The sequence below is a fragment of the Oryctolagus cuniculus genome, chromosome 6 (assembly GCF_964237555.1).
Source record: "Oryctolagus cuniculus chromosome 6, mOryCun1.1, whole genome shotgun sequence".
NCBI lineage: Eukaryota > Metazoa > Chordata > Mammalia > Lagomorpha > Leporidae > Oryctolagus > Oryctolagus cuniculus.
This window is the reverse complement of record NC_091437.1, coordinates 25778911-25802833: the sequence shown is the minus strand read 5'-3', so window position 1 is coordinate 25802833 and position 23923 is coordinate 25778911. Positions and strand designations below refer to the sequence as shown.

At 42.0% G+C, this 23923-nt stretch overlaps 2 protein-coding genes across 32 annotated transcripts in view; one reads left to right on the top strand and one right to left on the bottom strand.

Annotated features, from left to right (window-relative positions):
* FAM13B (family with sequence similarity 13 member B) overlaps window positions 1-20673 on the top strand; it is a 99922-nt gene extending 79249 nt beyond the window's left edge. For 19 of the 26 annotated variants that reach the window (XM_070076131.1, XM_070076127.1, XM_051844249.2 and 16 more), the window contains 6 exons: window positions 5424-5507; window positions 5742-5837; window positions 10629-10712; window positions 11122-11285; window positions 11791-11892; window positions 12808-20673. In XM_070076131.1, coding sequence (XP_069932232.1) covers window positions 5424-5507; window positions 5742-5837; window positions 10629-10712; window positions 11122-11285; window positions 11791-11892; window positions 12808-12931 — 654 coding nt within the window. In that variant the 3' untranslated portion in view covers window positions 12932-20673. The remainder of the gene's footprint in view (window positions 1-5423; window positions 5508-5741; window positions 5838-10628; window positions 10713-11121; window positions 11286-11790; window positions 11893-12807) is intronic. The other 7 variants (XM_070076138.1, XM_070076135.1, XM_070076137.1 and 4 more) reach the window with 1 other exon arrangement.
* The window catches only part of PKD2L2 (polycystin 2 like 2, transient receptor potential cation channel), a 77927-nt gene that overhangs the window by 19500 nt on the left and 34504 nt on the right, over window positions 1-23923 (bottom strand). For 2 of the 6 annotated variants that reach the window (XM_008255070.4, XM_070076144.1), the window contains 3 exons: window positions 16844-16956; window positions 16361-16461; window positions 12682-13530 (listed from right to left, as the gene is read on the bottom strand). In XM_008255070.4, coding sequence (XP_008253292.1) covers window positions 16362-16461; window positions 16844-16956 — 213 coding nt within the window. In that variant the 3' untranslated portion in view covers window positions 12682-13530; window position 16361. Of the gene's footprint in view, window positions 1-12681; window positions 13531-16360; window positions 16462-16843; window positions 16957-17083; window positions 17578-23923 lie in introns of those variants that run through there. The other 4 variants (XM_070076141.1, XM_070076140.1, XM_070076142.1 and 1 more) reach the window with 4 other exon arrangements.

Sequence of the window (23923 nt, the reverse complement as noted above, 5' to 3'; positions counted from 1 at the left end):
CTGCCCCTGTATGGGAGACCCAGAAGAAATTTTTGGCTCCTAACTTCCAATCAGTCCAGCTGTGGCCATTTTGGCCATTTGGGGAGTGAACCAGAAGATGGGAGATGTTACTCTCTACTGCTCGCTCGCTTGCTCTCTCTCTCTCTCTCTCACTCTGCCTTTCAAATAAATAAATAAATCTCTTAACAAAAAAAAGAAGAAGAGTAGAAAAAAGAGACCTGAATTTGAATCCTGGTGTAGTCTCTTATTAGCTATTGCTGTTGAGCTAATCCAGGTATTGACTGGTTATATTATATGCATTCTGCCGCTCAGTCCCTTTAACAACCCTTTGATGTATGTGGTCATTAGAAAACAAATTGATTAAGGTTGTTATCCGGATTAAATGAATTAATTTTTTAAAAGGAGCCACCATTTTATTTTTAAGTATTGTTTATTTGAAAGGCGGAAATAGCAGGGAGCTGGATTGGAAATGGAACAGCCAGGACTCAATCTGGTAGCCGTATAGGAGGCCACTACTGCAGGCTGAGATTCACACTTCCATGCCATAGCACTGGCCCCGAATTACCGTTTTTTGAAGAACCACACTATAGTAATATTCTGTGCCTGGGTAGTCCTTTTCAAGGCACTTGGCAACTCAGATAATTTATCAGATGAGATTTACTGGGAGAAAGTCAAGAGTAAGTGTTCTCAGGTGAACTTCTGAGATGATGGCGAGTGATGGCACGTCCTGACAAGAATACATACACCTCTGGTCAGCTCAATAATGGAGTCTTTGTCTCCCTGAAACACAGCAGAATTAATCATTCTTCTGCCTCTCTTCCCTCTAACTTGTCTTTTGCTTGAAAAGAAAAGATATATATATATATGTGTGTGTGTGTGTGTATGTATATATATATATATTTATTTATTATTTTTTTTGCAGGCAGAGTGGACAGTGAGAGAGAGAGAGAGAGAGAAAGGTCTTCCTACAGGCAGAGTGGACAGTGAGAGAGAGAGAGACAGAGAGAAAGGTCTTCCTTTGCCGTTGGTTCACCCTCCAATTGCCACTGCGGCCGGCGCACGGCGCTGATCCGAAGCCAGGAGCCAGGTGCTTATCCTGGTCTCCCATGGGGTGCAGGGCCCAAGCACTTGGGCCATCCTCTACTGCACTCCCAGGCCATAGCAGAGAGCTGGCCTGGAAGAGGGGCAACCGGGACAGAATCCGGCGCCCCGACTGGGACTAGAACCCGGTGTGTCGGCGCCACTAGGCGGAGGGTTAGCCTATTGAGCCGCGGTGCCGGCCAAGAAAAGATATATTTTAATTTGATTTGAAAGACACAGATAGATCTTCCATCTGCTGTGTCACTTCCCAAGTGCCTACCATAGTCAGGGTTCAGATCTCTAACTGGTTGCAGAAATCGAAGTATTTGAGCCATTACCTGCTGCCTCCCAGGGTACACTTGAACAGGAAGCTGGATTGGAAGTGAAATAGACAGGATTCAAACCCAGGCACTCCAATATGGGATACCAGTATCTCAAGTAGTGACTTAACTGCCCCACCACATGCTTGCTCCCTTTTACTTTTTAAGTTTCTAGTTAGAACACCTCTGCCTGGCATTTCTTTCCCTCCTATAAAGAGATTTCAGGGGCCATTGTCTGCAGTGCTTGCATCCCAAATGGGCACTGGGTTCAAGTCTCTCTGCTGGGGCCCGGGAGAGCAGTAGAAGATAGCCAAAGCCCTTGGCCCCTGCACTCATAGGGGAGACCTAGAAGAAGCTCCTGGTTCCTGGCTTTGGATTGACCCAGTTCCAGCCATTGCTGCCATTTGGGGAGTGAACCAGTGGATGGAAGACCTCTCTCTCTCCTCTGTCTCTCTGTAACTCTGCCTTTCAAATAAATAAATGAATCTTTAAAAAAAGATTTTAATTGGATGAGCTTTACTTGAATGCATTGTCCTAGGCTTGAGATTCAAATTTGAGATTGAAATTGCAATATTCCATAGAGTCTATACTCAGCTGTTCTCTACTCAATGTATATAATCTAGAGTGATACTTATTATGGGAAGATACTATGCAGTCTTTTTTTTTTTTTTTTTTAAACATCTTGTATTTTCATTCTCACTATGGTGAGAGATGGGGTAGTATTAACTACTCCCTAGAAATAAGTAGAGAGTTAATTTGGTCTAGTTTTGAAGGGTATTTTTTGATTTCCCTTTCATTCTTCAATGTTTTTTTTAAGATCTAGTTTTTTAAAAAAAGATTTTTTTATTTGAAAGACAGAGTTACACAGAGGGAGGAGAGGCAGAGAGATAGAAAGAGGTCTTCCATCTGCTGGTTCACTCCCTAGATGGTTGCAACAGCCAGAGCTGTGCTGATCCGAAGCCAGGAGCCAGGAACTTCTTCTGGGTCTACCACATGGGTACAGGGGCCCAAGGACTTGGGCCGTCTTCTGCTGCTTTCCCAGGCCATAGCAGAGAGCTGGATTGGAAAAGGAGTAGCCAGGACTAGAACCGGCGCCCATATGGGATGCTGATGCTTCAGGCCAGGGCTTTAACCCCCTGCATCACAGCGCCAGCCCCAAAGATCTAATTACTTATTTGAAAGGCAGAGTTGGGGCTGGCTCGTGGCTCACTTGGTTAATCCTCCACCTGCGGCGCTGGCATCCCGTATGGGCGCCGGGTTCTGGTCCCAGCTGTTCCTCTTCCAGTCCAGCTCTCTGCTGTGGCCTGGGAGGGCGGTAGAGGATGGCCTAAGTGCTTGGGCCCCTGCACCCGCATGGGAGACCAGGAGGAAGCACCTGGCTCTTGGCTTCGGATCGGCACAGCACCGACTGTGGCGGCCATTTGCAGGGTGAACCAACGGAAGGAAGACCTTTCTCTCTCTGTCTCTCTCTCACTGTCTACAACTCTACCTGTCAAATAAATTAAAAAATAAAAAAAAAGGAGAGAAAGAGTTACACAGAGAGAGAGAGAGAGAGAGAGAGAGAGAGAGAGAGGGGTAGAGTTAAGAGGTCTTCCATCTGCTGGTTCACTCCCCAAGTGGCCCCAGTGGCTGAGACTGGGCCAGGCTGAAACCAGGAGCCAGAGGCTTTATTCTGGTCTCCCATGTGGGTGCAGGAGCTCAAGGACTGGGGGTGTTTTCCACTTTCTTTCCCAGGCATATTAGCACAGAGTTGGATTGGAAGTGGAGCAACTGGGACTGGAACTGTCAAGCATATGGGATGCTGGCATTGGAGGCTGTGTGGCTTTGCTTGGTACGCCACAGTGCCATCCCCTTGAAGAATTTTTAATTTTTATTTATTTGAAAGGCAGAGTGACAGTGGAGGGAGAAACAGAGATCTTCTGTCCACTGGTTCACTCTTCACATGGCTGCAACAGCTAGGGCTGGGACCAACTGAAGGCAGTAGTCAGGAACTCTATCCAGTTCTCCAGTGTGGGTGACAGGGTCCCAAGTCTTTGGGCCATCTTCTGCTGCTTTCCCAGGCCAGGACTCAAATTAGCACTTCAACATGGGATGCCAGTGTTTTAGGCAAGTGGCTTGAGCAGCTGTTTTATAACTCCAGTCCCACCCAAGAAGGAATATTTATTTATTTATTTATTTATTTATTTATTTATTTTGGGACAGGCAGAGTGGACAGTGAGAGAGACAGAAAGAAAGGTCTTCTTTTTCTGTTGGTTCACCCCCTAATGGCCGCTGCAGCTGGTGCACGGCACTGATCTGAAGCCAGGAGCGAGGTGCTTCTCCTGGTCTCCCATGCAGGTGCAGGGCCCAAGCACTTGGGCCATCCTCCACTGCACTCCCAGGCCACAGCAGAGAGCTGGACTGGAAGAGGAACAATCGGGACAGAATCTGGCGCCCCGACCGGGACTAGAACCTGGCGTGCTGGTACCTGGTATGCTGGTGCTGCAGGCGGAGGATTAGCCTATTGATCCGCAGCGCAAGCCAAGAAGGATATTCTTTGAAATGTCGTTTCGTTGCCATGTTTATAAGAGATTCTAAAGGACAAAGGAGGAAGGTTTTGTGGACAAATAAGTTTGGGAAGTCTTGCCCTACTCTATCCTGGGGAGACTGGTAGATGTGAGAAGAGTATTACAGTGTGTATAGTCTAGTCAGGTCACAACTTGGCATTGTTGGGCTCTTTTTTTTTTTTTTTTTTTAAAGATCTTTCCACAGTACTACTGCTAGGTTTTAAAAAATAATTTAGGAGCAGGCCAGCACTGTGGCCCAGTGTGTTAAGCTGCTGCCTGCAGGGCTGGCATCCCATGTAGGTGCTGCTTTGTCTTGGCTGCTCCACTTCTGATCGAGCTCCTTGCTGATGTGCTTGGGAAAGCCACAGATGATGACCCCAACTCCTTGAGGCCTTGCACCGACCTGGGAGACCCAGTTCAAGCTCCTGCCTTCAGGCTGGCCCAGCTCTGGCCCATATATTTGGGGAGTGGACCAGCAGATGGAAGATTGTATGTCTTTCTCTCCCACCATCCCTCTCTTTCCCTTTCCTCCTCCTTCTCTCTCTGCCTTTCAAATAAATAAATAAATCTTTAAAATTAATTTAGAAATACTGGATAAGACCTGTGACTATGTATGTGTAGGGTATATGTATGTTCATTATTCTTTACACTAATAATAGACTGTGCAACATTAAATTCCAAACAACTCTGTATGCTTACTGTGTGCTAGGTAGGCACTATTGTCAATGCTTTCCATATATTAACTTATTTAGTCCTCAGTTACAGCCTTTTTTGTGGTAGGATGAAGTTTTCCTGTTTTATAGATCAGGATATTGAATACAAACGGGTTATATATTGGCCGGCGCCGTGGCTCAATAGGCTAATCCTCCACCTTGCGGCGCCGGCACACCGGGTTCTAGTCCCGGTCAGGGCGCCGGATTCTGTCCCGGTTGCCCCTCTTCCAGGCCAGCTCTCTGCTATGGCCAGGGAGTGCAGTGGAGGATGGCCCAGGTGCTTGGGCCCTGCACCCCATGGGAGACCAGGAAAAGCACCTGGATCCTGGCTCCTGCCATCGGATCAGCGCGGTGCGCCGGCTGCAGCGGCGGCCATTGGAGGGTGAACCAACGGCAAAGGAAGACCTTTCTCTCTCTGTCTCTCTCTCTCACTGTCCACTCTGCCTGTCAAAAAAAAAACAACAAACAAACAAACAAAAAAAAAACAAAAAAAAAAACGGGTTATATAACTCACCCAAGCAAGTATTCATAATTTATTCAGAGGAAACTTCAGTTGAGCCATCATGGGATTGATATCTGTCTACTAAAGGCCAGATTCCATAGGAGACTGAAAATGCTGCTGGCAAATCCATAAAGGGTGTGTTGACTTGGGCTAGGTAGGCAATGGGTCTGCCCTTTCAACCAAACTACTTGCATTTTTGGAGTGATGTGAATAATTAGTGGTGTCAATAGAAGTGAAAAATAATTTTTTTTTTTAATTCTAGAAAATGACAAAAGATCATTTGGTAGAAGAGAAAACTTCTCTCCAGAAAAGTCTTCTTTACTATGAAAGTCAACATGGAAGGCCGGTAATGTCTCTCCCTAAAAAAGATGCGATTTCCTGTATTAAAAAAGAGTGTGACTCACTTTTGTGGCATAGATTCTTCAGAGCTGTTTGATAGAGCAGTGTTCCCTGTAACTGGGGAACTGCTTGTTTATTAAATATAAAATTTTAAATTTGGGTGGAAGTGGATCATATTGCTTATTGTTCCGGATATTTTAGATTTCTGATGATGAAGTGATTTCCTTTTTTCTTGTTTCAGGTGACCAGGGAAGAAAGGCACATTGTTAAACCCCTTTATGATAGGTACCGGCTTGTAAAACAGATGCTGACAAGAGCTAGCATCACTCCTATTCTTGTAAGTAAAGCAAGCAAACGTTTCTCTGGTTCATTTTACCCAGATGTACTTTTCATTTTTTTTTTTTTTTTTTTTTTTTTTTTTTTTTTTTTTTTTTAATTTTTTGATAGGCAGAGTGGACAGTGAGAGAGAGAGACAGAGAGAAAGGTCTTCCTTTGCCGTTGGTTCGCTGATCCAATGGCAGGAGCCAAGTACTTATCCTGGTCTCCCATGGGGTGCAGGGCCCAAGTACTTGGGCCATCCTCCATTGCACTCCCTGGCCACAGCAGAGAGCTGGCCTGGAAGAGGGGCAACCGGGATAGAATCCGGCGCCCCGACCGGGACTAGAACCCGGTGTGCCGGCGCCGCAAGGTGAAGGATTAGCCTAGTGAGCCACGGCGCCGGCTCAAGATGTACTTTTCAAAAGGAAATTGTTAGGATAGTATATTGGAGAAGTACATAGCCAAGGTAGAATTATTGTTGTGAGATTATTGATTTTAAAAGAGTAAGAAACTGGGCCGGTGCCACGGCTCAATAGGCTAATCCTCCGCTTAGCGGTGCCAGCACACCGGGTTCTAGTCCCGGTCAGGGCACTGGATTCTGTCCCGGTTGCCCCTCTTCCAGGCCCGCTCTCTGCTATGGCCAGTGAGTGCAGTGGAGGATGCTTGGGCCCTGCACCCGCGTGGGAGATCAGGAGAAGCACCTGGCTCTTGCCATCGGATCAGCGCGGTGCACCGGCGCAGCATGCCAGCCGTGGCGGCCATTGGAAGGTGAACCAATGGCAAAGGAAGACCTTTCTCTCTGTGTCTCTCTCTCACTGTCCACTCTGCCTGTCCAAAATACAAAAACAAAAAAAACAGAGTAAGAAACTGGAGACCAGCATTGTGGCATAGCAGGTAAAGCCACCACCTGCGATGACAACTTCCTATATAGGTGACAATTCATGTCTCTGCTGCTCCACTTCTGATCCAGCTCCCTGTTAATGGCCTGAAAAAATAGCAGAGGATGACCCAAGTTGTTTGGGCCCCTGACATCCACATGGGAGACCTGGATGAAGCCCCTGGCTCCTTGTAGCCATTTGGGGAGTAAACCAACAGGTGGAAGATCACTCTGTATATAGAACTCTGACTTTCAAATAAATAAATAAATCTTAAGGAAAAAAAATAAGACATTGGTAAGTGCTGTTAGTATCTTCAAGGTACTTTGTAAGCATTTTATGTATGCTTATGTCATTAAATATTGACATGTAAAATTGTAACAGGCAAACTGTTAAAACTGTATTTCCCTGGTGGTTTGTTCAAAGTTATATACTTGTTAAGTGGAGGAACTAGAATGAAAAAAACTTGTATTTCAGATTTGCATAGTTTCTTTCCATTTAAGTGCATTAGTTTTGGAATAGGCATCATGATGATCACATGAGAGAAAGTAATGTGATATTTATCTTTTTGTGTCTGGCTTATTTCATTTAGTGTAATGATCTCCATGTCCATTCTGTTGTAAATATCTATGTGCACAATCACACATATTTATAGTAAATAGCAGGGTGAATGGCATATTATTTGGTACATGGATATTTATAATTGCTTTTACTGAATTTTACCCCTTACATAATAATATACCATGTGTCTTCATTTGATGATCTTTGTCATTAATTACATATTAGGTAATATTAACATTTCCCTACCTTTGCTTAAAAAAGTGTGTGTGTATACATACATTTCCATATAAAGATCATATGACAAAATGCTAAACATTGTTAAATCTGTGTGTGGTCATTGAAATACCCTTTGTATTTCTCTGTATTATTTGAAATTTATAATAAAATGGCAAAATATATATATTTTTAAAACTATGGTAATAGTGTTTGTGAGGATATGGAGAATTGGAACCCTCATACAGTGCTGGCAGGAATGTAAATTGATGTAGTTACTGTTTGGCAGCTCTTCAAAGTATATGACTCAGTTATTCAAAAGATACGACCTAGTAGGCTGGCGCCGCGCTCAATAGGCTAATCCTCCGCCTGCAGCGCCGGCACCCCAGGTTCTAGTCCTGGTTGGGGCGCCAGATTCTGTCCCAGTTGCCCCTCTTCCAGGCCAGCTCTCTGCTGTGGCCTGGGGGTGCAGTGGAGGATGGCCCAAGTGCTTGGGCCCTGCACCCGCATGGGAGACCAAGAGAAGCACCTGGCTCCTGGCTTTGGATCAGGGTGGTGTGCTGGTTGCAGCGACCATTGTGGGGTGAACCAATGGCAAAGGAAGACCTTTCTCTCTGTCTCTCTCTCCTGTCCACTCTGTCCAAACACACACACACACACACACACACACACACACAAGATACGACCTAGCAATTCTCCCAGATAAATATCAGTTGGAATTAAAAATGTGCTCACAAAAACTACACAAGAGTTCATGGCAGTATTATTCATGGTAGGCAAAAAAGTGGAAATAGCTGAATTCTCTATCAGCTAATGGTGGATAAATGTGAGATATATCTACACACTGGAATATCATTTTATTAACCTATAAAACGAAGTGGAATATTGATACATAGCATAACATGGGTGAGCCTTGAAAACATGTTATATTAAACAAGCCATACTACATTTTATGATTCCATTTATGAGTATATGAAATATTTAGAATATGGGAACACACAGAAAGTAGATTAATGTTTGTCCAGGCTGGGAGAGAAATGAGTGACAGTTAATGGGCATAGGGTCTCTTTTGAGGTGATAAAATGTTTTGTAGGGGCCGGTGCTGTGGCTCAGTAGGTTAACGCCCTGGCCTGAAGCACTGGCATCCCATATGGACGCCAGTTCAAGACCCAGCTGCTCTACTTCTGACCCAGCTCTCTGCTATGGCCTGGGAAAGCAGTAGAAGGTGGCCCAGGTCTTGTGCCCCGCACCAGCATGGGAGTCAGGGAAGAAGCTCCTGGCTCCTGGCTTTGGATTGGCGCAGCTCTGGCCGTAGCAGCCATCTGAGGAGTGAACCAGCGGATGGAAGACCTCTCTCTCTCTCTCTCTCTCTCTCTCTCTCTCTGCCTCCCCTTCTCTCTGTGTAACTCTGCCTTTCAAATAAATAAATCTTTAAAAAAAATTTCTGGAATTAGATAGTAGTGATGGTTGCAAAACTATGTGAATCTTACAACAACCACTGAATTGTATGTTATAAGAGGGCATATTTTATGGTAAGTATCTTAGTAAAGCTGCATTAAAAAAAAAAAAGAAATGTAAAAGGGGAGTCAGTGTTGTGGCACAGTGGGTTAGCTGCCATCTTCAGTGCTGGCTTCCCATATCAGAGTACTGGTTTGAGTCTCAGCTACTTCACTTCTGATCCAGGTCCCTGATAACTTATTTGGGAGGGAAGTGGAAAATGGCCCACAAGTATGTGGGTCCATGTCATCCATGTGGGAGACCAGGGTGGAGTTCCTGGCTCCTGGCTTAAAATTTTTTAAAAGATTTATTTATTTTATTTGAAAGGCAGAGTTACAGAGAGAGTGAGAGAGAGTGAGAGAGAGAGAGAGAGAGAGATCTCACCCACGTGGTCTTAATGGTTGGAGCTGGGATGATGTGAAGCCAAGACCCAGGAGCTTCTTCCAGGTCTCCCATGTGTGTACAGGGACCCAAATAGTTGGACCATCTTCTGCTTTCTAGGCACATTAGAAGGGAGCTAGATGGGAAGTGGAACAGGTGGGATTCCAACCAGTGCCCATATGGGATGCCGAAGCTTCAGGCAGCGGCTTTACACACTGTATAGCACTAGCTCCAGACCACATTCTTCTTGGGGAGTGAACCATCCAGTGGATGAAAGATCTCTCTCCAGTCCCTTCTCCCCTTGCTCTACCTTTCAAATAAATAACCACCTTAAAAAGAAAAGTAAAAGGATCTTCAGACCAAAAAAGTTCATAGCTATTTTAAATTCATTTAGCTTAGAAATATTTATTTGTTTAATCTATTTGAAAGAAGAGAGAGATCTACCATCCACTAGTTCACTCCTCAAATGCCCATCACATCTGGTGCTCAGCCAAGCCAAAACCAGAAGCCAGGAACTCAATCCAGGTGTCCGATGTGAGTCGCAGGTTCCCAGCTAGTTCAGCCATCACCTGCTGCCTCCCAGCAGGAAAACAGAATTGGAAGTGGAGCTCTGGGACTTGAATCTGTGTGTTCCAGGCTGGGTCTTAACCACTACACCAAATACCTGCACTAAGACTCTTTTTAAAAATGAATCATCTGCTAGTTCATTCCTCAAGTGCCTGTGTTAGGGACTGAAGCCAGGAGCTAGGAACTCAGTTTGGGTTTCCCACATGAGTGTAGGCACCCAGTTTCTTGAGCCATCACTGCTGTCGAGCTGGAACTTGAACCCAAGCATTCCAGTATGGGATGATGTCCCAAGTGGTATCTTTTTTTTTTTTTTTTAAGGTTTATTTATTTATTTGAAAGTCAGAGTTACACAAAGAGAGGAGAAGTAGATAGAGAGAGAGGTCTTCCATCTGATGGTTCACTCCCCAGTTGGCCGCAATGGCCAGAGCTGCGCCAATCCGAAGCCAGGAGATTCTTCTGGGTCTCCCACGCAGGTGCAGGGTCCCAAGGACTTGGGTCATCTTGTACTGCTTTCCCAGGCCATAGCAGAGAGTTCGATCAGAAGTGGAGCAGCCGGTACTAGAACCGGTGCCCATATGGGATGCCGTCGCCTCAGGCCAGGGTGTTAACCCGCTGCGCCACAGCGCCGGCCCCCAAAGTGGTATCTTAAGCACTGTGCCAAATGCCTGTAACCTCTGGAAATGTTTCATCTATAAAACTTGATATTATTGTTACAGGGATCTCCATCTACCAAGCGAAGGGGTCAGATGTTACAGCCAATCATAGAAGGAGAAACTGCACATTTTTTTGAAGAAATCAAGGTAATTCCGAAGTGAAATCGTTCTCTTATCTCTTTTCTGGGGCCAGTGTGGTGGCTTAGCTGGAAAGCTACCATCTGTGGCGCTGGCATCTCATATGGGTGCTGGTTCGAGTCCCTGCTCCTCTACTTCCTATCCAGCTTATGTGCCTGGGAAAGCAGCAGAGCACGACCAAAGTGGTAGAGCCCCTGCACTCATGTGGGAGACCTGGAAGAAGTTTCTGGCTCTTAGCTTTGGACCTGCCCAGCTCTGGCTGTTGTAGCCATTTGGGGAGTGAACTCGAGGATGGAAGATTCTCTTTCTCTCTCTTTTTCTTTCTCTGTAATTCTTTCAAATAAATTTTAAAAGTAAATAAAGGAATAAAAGAAAACTTGAAAGTCATGGTCTGTTTGATTCCCTGGTACCTGTTTAGGAAGAAGAAGAAGATGGTGTAAGTTTGTCCTCTGAATTAAGTGATATCTTGAAAACTGCTGTACAGGCACAATCTTCATTGGAAAACTCAGAATCTGACGTTGAAGAAAATCAAGAAAAACTGGCTCTGGATCTCCGATTGTCAAGTACTCGTGCAGCCTCTATGTATGTATGCTTGTTTGTGATTTTAGGCAATTTCTATAATAAAATTTATGTGCTAAGGAATTATTTGTTAATTAAGCACTTGGAGAATACAAGAAATTAATCTAGAAGTAACTGTGGGATACACCCTTTTAAGTGTGATTTATAAACACATGTTTTCATTCCCATGTCCTTTATGAAATATTAAGAAAAGTTAAGAAAGTAAAACCATACTTTTGATTTGTAACAGACCACAAGAACCAGTTTTTCTGTTAGCTTGTTCTGTATCAGCTTCTTTGTCTTTGGACTGTATGGTCCTGACGTCACTTTCCAGTCAGCTGTGAAGGTGTCAAGTATTGATACTGAACCCTACCTTTAGCTGTTCCAGTTTCATTGGTTTAGGGTAGTTTAGACATTGGGATGTTCTGAAACTTTCCCAGCTGGTTTCAATTTGTAGCTAGGACTAAGAACTATTAATATGATGAATCAAGAATGCCCTTTCAATTTTTTCTTCCTATTTAAATTTTAGGCCTGAATTACTGGAACAACTTTGGAAAGCCAGAGCTGAAAAAAAGAAACTACGTAAAACATTAAGGGAATTTGAAGAAGCATTTTATCAACAAAATGGAAGGTTTGTTGAGCATCACAAAATCGATTCATCTTTCTCCTTTAACTTACATGTGCCTATATGTGGAATATGTAAGATTAGAAGTAAATTGTACATGTTGGATGTTAGCATTGAAAATAAAAATGTAGGGGGCTAGCATCGTGGTGTAGCAGGTTAAGCCACTGCCTGAGACTCAGGCATCCCATATGGGTACCAGTTTGAGTCCCGGCTGATCCCACTGCTGACTGATCAATTCCCTGTTAATGCCCCGGGAAAGCACTGGAGGATAGCCCAAGTGCTTGGACCCTGGACCCACATGGAGACCTGGAAGAAGCTCCTGGCTCCTCGCTTTGGCCTCTCCTAGCCCAGCCTGGGGAGTGGACCATTGGATAGAAGGGTCTCTCTCCCTCCATCTCCCACTCCCCCTTTCTCTTCCCTCTACTTCTCCCTTCTCTCTCTTCCTCTCTCTTTCCTTTTTTCTAATTCTGCCTTTCAAATAAATAAGTACATCTCTTAAAAAAGAAAGAAAATTATAATTAGGGTTTGGGGCAACAGCTAGTGATAAAACTGAATTGCATTTGGTGATTCATACAAAGTTATATACTAATCTTGTGCTATAGGTACTTTTATATCTTAATTCATTGGAGCCACAGTTAGCTAAAAATGTGAAATGACTTCTACACTCAATACACACAGATCTGGCAGAGTCTTAACAATGGATTCTTAGTGAATAGTGACTTACTTCTAGTTAATCAACAATGATCATAGATAAGTATAGCATCATGGGTAATGAGGGAATTAGTCCAATAACCGTTTCTCTTTCAGAGCAACTTTTATTTGAATTTCTGTTCAGTAACATTGTATCTCATTAGGACAGCTTCTCAGTCTGTAGTTTCCAGAGGCTCTCTAAGGTATTACAGCTTTTATTTTCTTCCCTAGGAATGCCCAGAAAGAGGATCGTGTTCCAGTGCTTGAGGAGTACAGGGAGTACAAGAAAATTAAAGCGAAGCTTAGGCTTCTTGAAGTTCTTATCAGCAAACAAGATTCTTCAAAATCCATATAAAATATACTCCTTGAACAATTCATATCTTAAAGTCAGTGTGTCCCTTGATGTTATCATCCATGTGTACTTGGCTGGTACTTGAGTTCATTTTTTCAGGCACTCAGAGTTTCATTTTGTACTTGGTTGTGGAGGGTAAGTAGGCCCCCCCTCAGGAGTGCAGGTGATGTTCCACAGTAACTACAGACCGACCTCTCCACCTTTAGCAGACATGCAGCTTCCTTCATTGTTTTGTACTGCACATATATCCTGTTAGCAAAAGACTAGAATTTTATCCTTTCCACTTCAAGAACTGAAAATACAAAGCTTTTTGTTACTACCATCTTTTTTTTTCCATTACTGAAGAAAATTGAGAGGAAAATCTTCACACTGAATTCTTCAGTTGCCTTTTTCTTACAGAATGACTGAAAATTTGAAAGAAAAGCCTATAAAAGTGCACATACGCAACTGTGTTGTTTTCCTAGAAAACCAAAATCAAACTGAAATTTCAAGGCCTACTGTGGAACACCTTTCTGTTTATTCCCAAAGTGACACCTTCTCACAGGTATTATGCTAGCAAAATTTTGCGATGCAGTGGTCACACAACTCCTGGATGAAGATAACTGTGGGTACCAAAAAGTGACCTTGCTTAATACATTGAAAACATATACCACACATCACACACAGAACTGAATCATATCACATGCTGCCTATGGGACTTCAGTTACTGTTTGTTTCCTCAGTTACTGTTTATCAGCTGGTGATGATGTGATTTGTCTGGATCAGATCTTGTGTGCTGTCCCCTCCCCCACCTCCAGATAATGTGAGAAAATAGCCATGTCAGTAGGTAGGAATTCTGATGGTGCTCTGATTTGTGTGTTCAATCAAATGGGCCTAACTCTGCAAAATCATCATTATGCCTAAAGTAAATCTGTTCTTAACAAGGGCTGTACCACTGCATTTTTACATATACCTTCAGGGGTTGTACCTTTTTTTTCCTCTTTTAATCAGCAAAATTCATATAAACAATACCCTGTAAAAGGGACCACCTTTTGCTAAATTGCATGCTGTGTAAAGCAGATGTTTTCAGGATGGGCAGCGGTATGCCCTTGTCACTGACTCTTAGCCTACTTTCTTTGGCTTTGCATGGCTTTTCTTCAGGTACTCTCCTGGTATCATTCTGCTAATCATTTTTCACAGCAGGTGACTTCATTTGTGCTAATAGTACAACAGCAAACTTAGGTCAGTCTTAATCCACGTTTTTTTTACCTGGTGCTTTTTTGTATTGATGAGTGTCTCACCTTGTGCCCATGTTTTGCATGCAGTGACTCATGCATGGTTTCCTTAACTAACTACTATTAACAGTTTATTCCATACAGAGATGGAATCTTGCAGCATTGTTTAATAAGGGAGGGAAGCATGAACCTCAGACTTCCAGCACTATTTCATAGTAAGCACAGTGAAGTAGCTTGGTAGTAGTGTCACTGATACTTCACATTTCACCTTGTGTGTGCAATGCCTTTTTTGGGGGGGAGGGAAAAAATCCAGTGGTAGTGAATATGTAGTTGGAGATGTAAAAAAAATACTGAATCCAGCCTCCCCCCACCCCCGCTTTTGGGAGTGGTTTCTTTTGATACTAGATGACTCATAATGCCTACCTAGTAAAGTGAAATTGAAAATGCCAAAAGTTGTATCACTTTGGTTTAAATCCATTGTGCAGTGTACATTTCAGTTAATTCGGAATCCAGACAGTGTATTCAAACATCTGATTTTCTGTGCACTGTATATTGTTTTATATGAATGTTTTATTTTATATACCACATGCAAAAATGTCCATATGCACTATTTAAATGTTTTAAATAATATATTCCTTCTTTATAATGCTAAATCTATATGAGTACCATATTTTTATAAGTCACTGGCCTGACAGGTTTCATTTTAGAGTTAACAGCTGCTTCATGATGTTGGTTATTCAGTGTTAATGTTTGGCTGCAAGTAGAATAGATAAAAGTGGCATGGCAACACTTCTGCTGTGTGACAGTATTGTGTGTCATAGTTTGAGCAGTAGGTGGTAGAATTAGGCAGTTTGTGATAGTTTTCCTTTGGTACAAATAAAAACTGTATATCTATATACAAATATTATATAGATATATATGTCTACCAGTATATTGCATTGCTGTGTCTGGCACTTCATTGTATAGACTTTTGTAATAAAAGTACTTGTCCTGAGTCATTGTAAATGTTTGTTTATTTTTTGAGAAGGTGTTAAAAAGGAAAAAGAATGGAGACATCAAATGTTCCCTTGCCTTAGTGTTCTTAGGCTTTTGTTTGAATTACCCTACCCAGGGACTATTTCAGGGGACATAGAGTTACCAGATTACTTGACTGGCTACAGCTTTGTGGAGTGGTAAGGCAGAGCAAGACCACTGATTGAGAGTGAGCGAGCTTCCTTGTTACAGTGAGTTACCCTACTAAGGAAACTTGATGTATAGTCTGAAAAAGAAGTGCTTGGCATGAGGATGGTGGGTAGTGATTTAAAAATCTCTTTACTCAAGTTTTAAAATCCAAGGACTGTTGTGCACCAGTGTGGAAGTTGAGTGCTTTGGTCCAATGTTTCTTGGGCTCAGAGAACATTTTCAGCTTTGGCTGGCTTATGTAGCTTAGAATTATTAGAAGAATTTCCCTCTAGTTTCCAAAATGCCAGCCATACACAGCTCTCTCTCCAGTCAGACAGGGCCCTTGCAGCATTCTCATTTGTGAGTTCCAGACAAAATGTTATTTTTGATGCTGATATATCAGCCTACGTTGCTCTTTGTTTTGTTTCTGGAAAACTAGAAATGTGTTATTCTGTAAATTGTCTATGTGAATTTCCAGGTTGAAGATATTAGTGAAATGTCTGTAGGTGGTTGGGAGTTTGTTCCATTACACTTTGGCTTTTTCCAGGGGACTTTGAATTTTAAAGATTGGAAGGAGATTATTTTACTTGAGTCTTATATATTAATGGTTTTCTAGAATTCTAAACCTTTACTTAGGTATGGTCAAAGGAAATCAGAACACGGTACCTGATGCACTTGAAAGCACCTAGAGTTCTTATACCCTGTGACAGTTAGAAAACTTGACCTACTCAGTGGGCTTTTAGAGACCGGCCCAATAACCGTAGCATTTTGTACTTCACATTGCTAGAATTTAATAATAAATCTTGTTATAAAGTCTTGTGTGTGTACCAGTGTGTGTTGACCAGAGGCATGTTAGTATGCATGGGTTGTATAGTGGTTCCCCTCTGGAAAACTGAAGTCTTAGAAATCACTTGATTATTATTGACCCTGAGAACAGTTTGATGAGAAGTGGTTTAGTGTTTTTGAGAAGTTTGGCTGAAATGAGAACCAATTTAGGAAATAATTCAGTATATGATTAAGTCAGAAATACTCAGTGATTTGTATCATAGATTCTCACCTCACTTCTCTTGCAGAGCTGAAAACTTTCTCATCACTCGGTTTAGTTTTAAACTGATGTAGCGTAATTCCTTCTCCAGCTCCACAGCATATAAAAAGAGTCTAGAAGGTAATTTAAAAGGAAGTGGGGGATGAGTCAGTAATATAGTAGGATTTTAGTGCCTACTGTGAAGTACTTTGAGAAGGAAGACAGTATTGTAAGCTTCTAAAACGTGGCTTGTATGGCCATTTATAAAGCCACTAAAGCTGTGTGGGGAACAGTATCTGCTATCCACATCAACTATAAATGGCAGTTATTATTTACAGATGTAGGGCTAAAAAAATTTATCTTTTGTTGTTAAGCAGATAGAGTCATGTGCTTTGAAACTGGGTAGAAAATTAAGAAATGATATTTCACTAAGGTTCTAGGTTCAGGAAAATAGTACAACTCATGTTCCTAATCCCCCTATCACAGTATCACATATTGGTTACAACAAATGCTTACTCTCGAAATTCTTGTTGAGTGACAGGCTGGTAGTCATCTTGAATTTCTGCAGAATAATACTTTTCCTCAAGTCTCTCTTTCCATTTTTTCATCTGCTCTGCCCTTTTGATCTCCTGTCAATTTAGAGAACAAGTAAGTTTGCAAGTTTTATATATTTTTTTTCATGTCTGATACACAAGCATCACAAAGAAGGAACTTGAAACTATTCTTGGATTTTCAGTCTTACTGCCCTTTTTGCCGGTTCTGGTTTTGGGGTCTGTGCACCAGCAAAATCACCTTGGAGGACTTGGTGAAAGAGCTGGTTGGCACAGAGAAGGCTGTTTGTTTAATTATAAATTATTCTTGTTTCGTGGCCTTTCCCTTTGCATCTCCCTCTGAGTTTCTTCCTGACTCCCTCCTTCACTCATCAAAGCTGAGATGTTCTTTCTGTGCCTCTGTTCTGTGATATAGAGAATGAATTTCAAAGTACATCTGGTGGTATTCGTTACTCTCCCAGCAGTTACTTACCAACTGCTGCTGACTTACCTCAATCTTTCTGTAGTTATTCTGTTGCTTAGTCCAACTTTGTGCTCCAAATTGTTCATGTACCCCCAGACAAGCTCATACCAGAAAGTTTATGTTGCTGTACCCTTCCCTGATCCTAAAGGGTCCTTCCTGTGTATTATTCTCACTGCCACTCACTTTCCTTGTAGTATGCAAAAATCTTTTCTCCAATTTCTGGAAAATAAAATGCCCTGTGTGTTGAAAATAGGGACAGCCTTAGGGAAAGAGCAGGCAGTGCATCCAGATGTGATTCACAAAACTGTTCCATAAATTGGTATGTTACTGCCCTTTCCAGCAATAATCCTTGGTAATAAAGTGGATCCCTGTATAAGGGTTTTGATTACCTTCCTCAGGGAGGATAGTGATGCCTACTTCCACACCCTCTGTTTACCTGAGACATGTGACCTGTTCTGGTTAAGTTCTAAGTTTTATCAATGACTTTAAACCAATATATCTGAAGCAGGAAAGAATAGACAGATGACAGCACCCACGTTTTGACTTACTTCTAACATGTTAAAATGATAGGCCCCCAAGCCAATTTTTAATGACCAGACTGATTATAACATCAGATGGATTAGTGATAATGGGCTGAATATGCAGAGTAAACTTTACTCATCCTTTAAAAAACTCATCCCAGCCTTCTCACTTCTCTATGAAGTATTTTTTTTTTCTTGAAGAAACCTTTTATTTAAGGAATGCAGTGATTCTTCTCACCATATCCACACTCTTACCCTTCCCCCTTCTCCTCCTCCTCCTCCTTCCTCTCCCATTCCCAGTCCCATTCTTCACTAAGATCCATTTTCAATTAACCTTATATACAGAAGTCCAACTCTATATTAAGAGTTCAACAGTTTGCATCAAAGAAAAATTTCCTTAACAGTTGAGACAGGCTGTTCAAAGTTATTGCATCTTGAATTTAATTTCACTTTTTTTTTGAAACTTAAATTTAAAGAAGCACCCAAGAATGATAACATCTTTTACGAGCACTTAGACATTATTATAATACAACTCTGAGGACAGAAGTCCTGCATGGGAAGGTAGTGCACAGTGACTTCCTGTTGTTAATTTAACAGTTAACACTTAGGTATATGAACTCTTTCTTGAAGTTCATAGGGAAGTGGTACCGTTCTTCCTGGTAGGGGGATCCTCCTGTCAAGCTGCTACATCCTCTGTAGGTGGAAGCTGTTTTGCAGCTGCCTCTGGATTACCTGAGTGTCCGTACAGGCTCTTACAGCCTCTACTGCCTCATACGTGAATTCTCTTACATGAAATCCCCCTGTTGAGTTCCCTATATGATTTCTATTTTTCTGACAACTCTTAACTGATGAATAAATACTTGGTAGCAAGGAAGGTCCAAAGAAACAAATCCTTAAAGATGGTGTGCTTCCAAGGAACACAGTGGACTTAGAAATTTAGGACTACTGCATGGCCATGTGGGATTCCTCATGCTACAGAATCAACTGGCAAAGAAGTCGTTACTCAGATGACTGAAGTGATTGATCCCCATTACCGAGGGGAAACTGGGTTACTGCTCCAAAATGGGCAAGAGGAGGCTAGTTTACCAGGGGATTCTCTGGGTGCCTCTTAATACTTCCATGTCCAAAAATAGCAGGTAATGGGAAACCATGGCATCCTATTGAAGACAGGTCCACTGAGGATTTGGTTGCAGAATTAATAAAGGTTCAGTTAATCCTCATGCAGCCAGCTGAAGTCTTGGCTGTGGGCAAAAGGAATGACAAGGAATAGGTAGTGGAAGAAGTTAAAAATATCAACTACAGTCTTGTGATCTGTTACAGCAAGGGCTGGAGCAGCTGTGCATTTTTACTTGCATGTTTATGTGTTTCTCCCTTTAAACAAGAAATGTTGGTGATAGTGAATTTTGAAGTTTAAACATTAGGCTGCAAAGTTTTAAACAATAGTGTCTCTACTAGGAGAATTCTTAGCATTATACAAAGAAAAATACAATGACTGTTGGGTCTTTGCTCCTCCCATTTTGGGGGTGTGGGGTAGAAGTATGAGGGATAGTTCCATCTGATAATGGAAGCTTGATATTATTTTACAGAAGTTGCAAATATGTGTGCTAAATAGCCAAAAAGATGGTGGGTTGAGTCAACTAGTTAATATCTCAACTCAAAATTGACCCTCCTGTTCGCTGTGATGCTGGATCTCAGGCTTTGGAAGCCTTATTCCCCAGACTCTCTCGCTACCTGGGTTTCTGTTAGATTCGGCTGTTATTTGGGGCAGGGAGGGAAGAAGGGACTTCATATTTTTCCTGTTTCTGGAGGCAGTGCTTATGTAATCGTACTTAGGCCAGCAGCAAGGGCTGGCTCCAGGCTGCACCATCCTGCTGCTCCTCAGAACTAGCCTCACCACACCCCTCAGAAGTATCTGAAGCAGGCCTCTTGGGCAGGGTGCGCTCTCCGACGCCTGAGCACCAGCTCCACAGGCCCTTCTCTAAGATACTAGGTTCCACTTTGTAGCCTCAGACCTGAAATTGGTAGCCTCTTCCTACAGTTATTGTGTTTGAGTTGCCTTGGAGTTCTCATTTTATACTTGGTCTTAAATATGTATGTGTAACCAATTTCTTACAGTGATTTTTTTTCTGTTTGAAGTACATATGTGTTTCTTTTTTTTCCTGACTAGGCCCAGGTTGATAAATGTATTGTGAATTCTCATTTGGTCAGATATATTTTTGTGTCTGTAAGGAAAGCTTAAAATTTTTCTGTATCTTGGTTTTGAACATTTTTGTAGATTGCTAAGCATTTTGTATTTTGTTGGTGTTATCAATAGGGTTACCTATTACAGTTTTTAACAAACACTGATTTTTGTATATATGACATACTTGTATTTAAATGAATTATTTTTTCATAGTACTTTATTGGATTTTCTTTTTGTTGTAAGTTTTTAGTTCATTATATACCTCAAAAATTTAGAAGAATCATTTGAAATAGAGGTAGTTTTACCTCTTTGTGATTCTTGTACACCTAATATATCTCTTGTCTAAACATTTAATTTCTTTACTACATCATTGTTTTGTCTGTTGTGTCCAGTGTTTTCCTATTAAGATGGTAGCTTATGGATGAGACTGTTTTTATATCAATGAAGTGTTATTGATTCCTGTTTTGTTTTCTCCCCAAGATTAGGTGTTGAAGCTTAACGAATACCCAGCATCTATGGAAAATGATCATGTAATTTTCCTTTTTTAATACAATGAGTTATGATAAATAGTTGATGACCCAATTTTGAACTGTTCTTTCGTTCCTAGAATAAACCCTATCTGATCGTGATATATTATTGTGTGGTGATAAATTTTATTTGCCAACATTTTATTTAGGATTTTGGGTTCAAGTTTTACATCTGAGGTTTCTTTTTTCCTTTGGTACAGTATTTAGTCACTTTATAATATTAATTTGGAAGTTTCCCCTTTCTCTGTGTCCTGAATGACTTAAATACCCTGAATCTGTTTTAATATTTTTATAGAAAAATTATCCATTCAGTTAAAAAATTTTCTGTATAATGACAAAAAAAGTCTCATAGTATTATTTTTTAATTCCTTCTGTTTCTTGATTAATTTTCCTTATTGTAATTTCTCTTTATGTTTTCTCCTTTTTCTTCCACTGGTTAGCTAGTGATTTCCTTTCTCTAATCTTTTCAAATAATCAACCTATTATTAATTTAAATTACATTCTTGTTTACTGCTTTTATATTTATTTCTATTATTTTCTAAAATTAATACTAAAATTAATTTCACTTTGATTTTTATTGATAAATTTGAGACTTAATTTTCCTCTGGTACATAATATTTTTATTTTGTTTCCTGAGAATTCATGATTTCATTTTGTTTTTCCTCTTTTTAAAAAAAGTTTTGGAGTCCCTTGTGTGGCACAGCAGGCTCAGTGTGGCTTGCACGCTGGTGAGGCTAGCGTCTACTGAAGTGCCCTTGAGTTCCATGTTCCAGTCCTGCCTTTTGCTGATGGGCCTGGGAAGGCAGCAGTAATCACTCAATTGCTTGGGCATTTGCCACCCACATGAGAGCCAGATGAAGTTCCTGGCTCCTGGCTTTGGGCCTGGCCCAGCCATGTCTGTTGTGGCCATTTGGGGTATGAGCCAGAGGACAGAAGATCTATCTAGCTCTCCCTCTCTGTCACTCTGCCTTTCAAATAAGTAAGTGCATCTTTTAAAATTGTTTTTAAAATTTTATTTTATTTTTTTGAAAGGTACAGAGAGTCAGTGCTATGGCACAGAGGGTTAAGCCACCACCACAGATGCCGGCATCTCGTATGGGTGGTGGTTCAAGTCCTGACAGCTCTGCATCCAATCCAGCTCCCTGCTAATGCACCTGGGAAAGCAGCAGCAGATGGCCCAAGTCCTTGGACCCCTACACCCATGTGGGAGACATGGACAGAGTTCCAGGCTCTGTTGCAACCATTTGGGGGGTGAACCAGCAGATGGAAGATCTCTACCTCAGTGTCTCTACCTCTCTTTAACCTTGCCTTTCAAATAAAATAAATAAAATTGAAATATATATATTGAAATATATATATATATTTATATTTGAAAGGCAGAGTTACAGAGATACAGAGGCAGAGAGATCTTCCATTGGATTGGAGCACCTGGGACTTGGACTGGCGCACATATGGGATGCCAGCACTACAGGTGGCAGCTTTGCCTGCTATTCCACAGTGCCAGCACCAATAAATAAAATCTTAAATAAAATAAAGACACAGAGATGGAAAGATCTCTTGCCTTCTGGTTAATATACCATAAGCCTGCAATAGCCAGGACTAGGCCAGACTGAAGCCAGAAGCCAGGAACTCCATCCTGGTTTTCTGTGAAGAAGCAGAGTCCCAAGCCCCTGGTGAAGTAGCTGGAAGCTGTATCAGAAGTTGAGCAGGGGCCGGCGCTGTGGCACAGTAGGTTAAGCTACCTGTGGCACCAGTATCCCATATGGGTGTCAGTCCTAGTTCTGGCTGCTTCGCTTCCGACCCAGCTCTTTGCTACGGCCTGGGAAAGCCAGTGGAAGGTGGTCCAGGTGCTTGGGCCCCTGCACTCACCTGGGAGACCCAGAAGAAGCTCCTGGCTCCTGGCTTTGGATCTGCCCAGCTCCTGCCATTGTGGCCATTTGGGGAGTGAACCAGTGAATAGAAGACCTCTCTATCTCTCCCTCTCTTCATCTGTAACTTTACTTTAAAAAAAAAAAAAAAAAAAAAAAAAAGTTGAGAAGCCAGGACTCAAATCAGCACTTGATGTGGGATGCCGGCATTACAAGCTGTTGCTTAACCTCCTGCACCACGATGCTGGCCCCAGAGAATTTGTTACATTGTTTTAGTTTTATTTTTCTTGATCTGTTTTTTAATATGTTCCTGTTTTTCCTTTACTTTTTACTAAAGTTGATGCTGTTATTTGGCACATAGGTCTAACTGTTAAAATTGGCATCGGCCTTACAAGGTGCTCCTGGTGTCATTTAGAGCTTTCGTCTACCTTGATACACTAGATTTTGACCCTTGGTAATCTGATGTTTTACCTATTATACCTTTGCTCATGATTTTATATTTATCATTTCTAAATCACTTTAAGCTTATATTTTAGAATTTAGCATAGAACTAGATGTGCCTTGTGATTCAGTTTGAAAATATTTTCTTTTTAAGAAAATCAGGTGCTGGCGTTGTGGCATAGTGGGTAAAGCCGCCACCAGCAACGCCAGCATCCCATATGGGCACTGGTTCGAGTCTCAGCTACTTCACTTCTGATCCACCTCCCTGCTAATATGCCTGGCAAAGCAGTGGAACATGGTCCAAGTACTTGCGCCCCTGCACCCACATGGGAGACCTGGCAAAAGCTCCTGGCATAGCAGTTACAATGCTGTCTTATTGGAGTTTTGTGGAAAAGATTAGACGTAGTTGTACGTTTGATTAATGTGTTGTATTTGATGAAGCTGCTGTCTGCCATACATGATTGCTTTTCTTTTTGTAATAGTATTTTTTTTTTTTTTTTTTTGGACAGGCAGAGTGGATAGTGAGAGAGAGAGACAGAGAGAAAGGTTTTCCTTTTGCCTTTGGTTCACCCTCCAATGGCCGCCGCGGCTGGCGCGCTGTGGCCGGCGCACCGTGCTGATCTGAAGGCAGGAGCCAGGTGCTTCCTCCTGGTCTCCCATGGGGTGCAGGGCCCAAGCACTTGGGCCATCCTCCACTGCCTTCCCGGGCCACAGCAGAAAGCTGGCCTGGAAGAGGGGCAACCGGGACAGAATCTGGCGCCCCGACCAGGACTAGAACCCGGTGTGCCGGTGCCGCTAGGTGGAGGATTAGCCTATTGAGCCGCTGCGCTGGCCTGTGATAGTATTTTGTGAAGAGCTTTGTGTTTCCTTATTCATCATAATTTTATTCATTTGCATGTTTAGATCAGTATGGACTCAGGGAATCCTGTTTTTTTTTTTTTTTTTTTTTTTTATCATCATTCATTAGAGTCTTAAGTTTTCCCAGATTTGGCCAGTTAACCTCTTAAGTTGACTCTGGCGTCCTTTTAACAGAGCTCCATCAT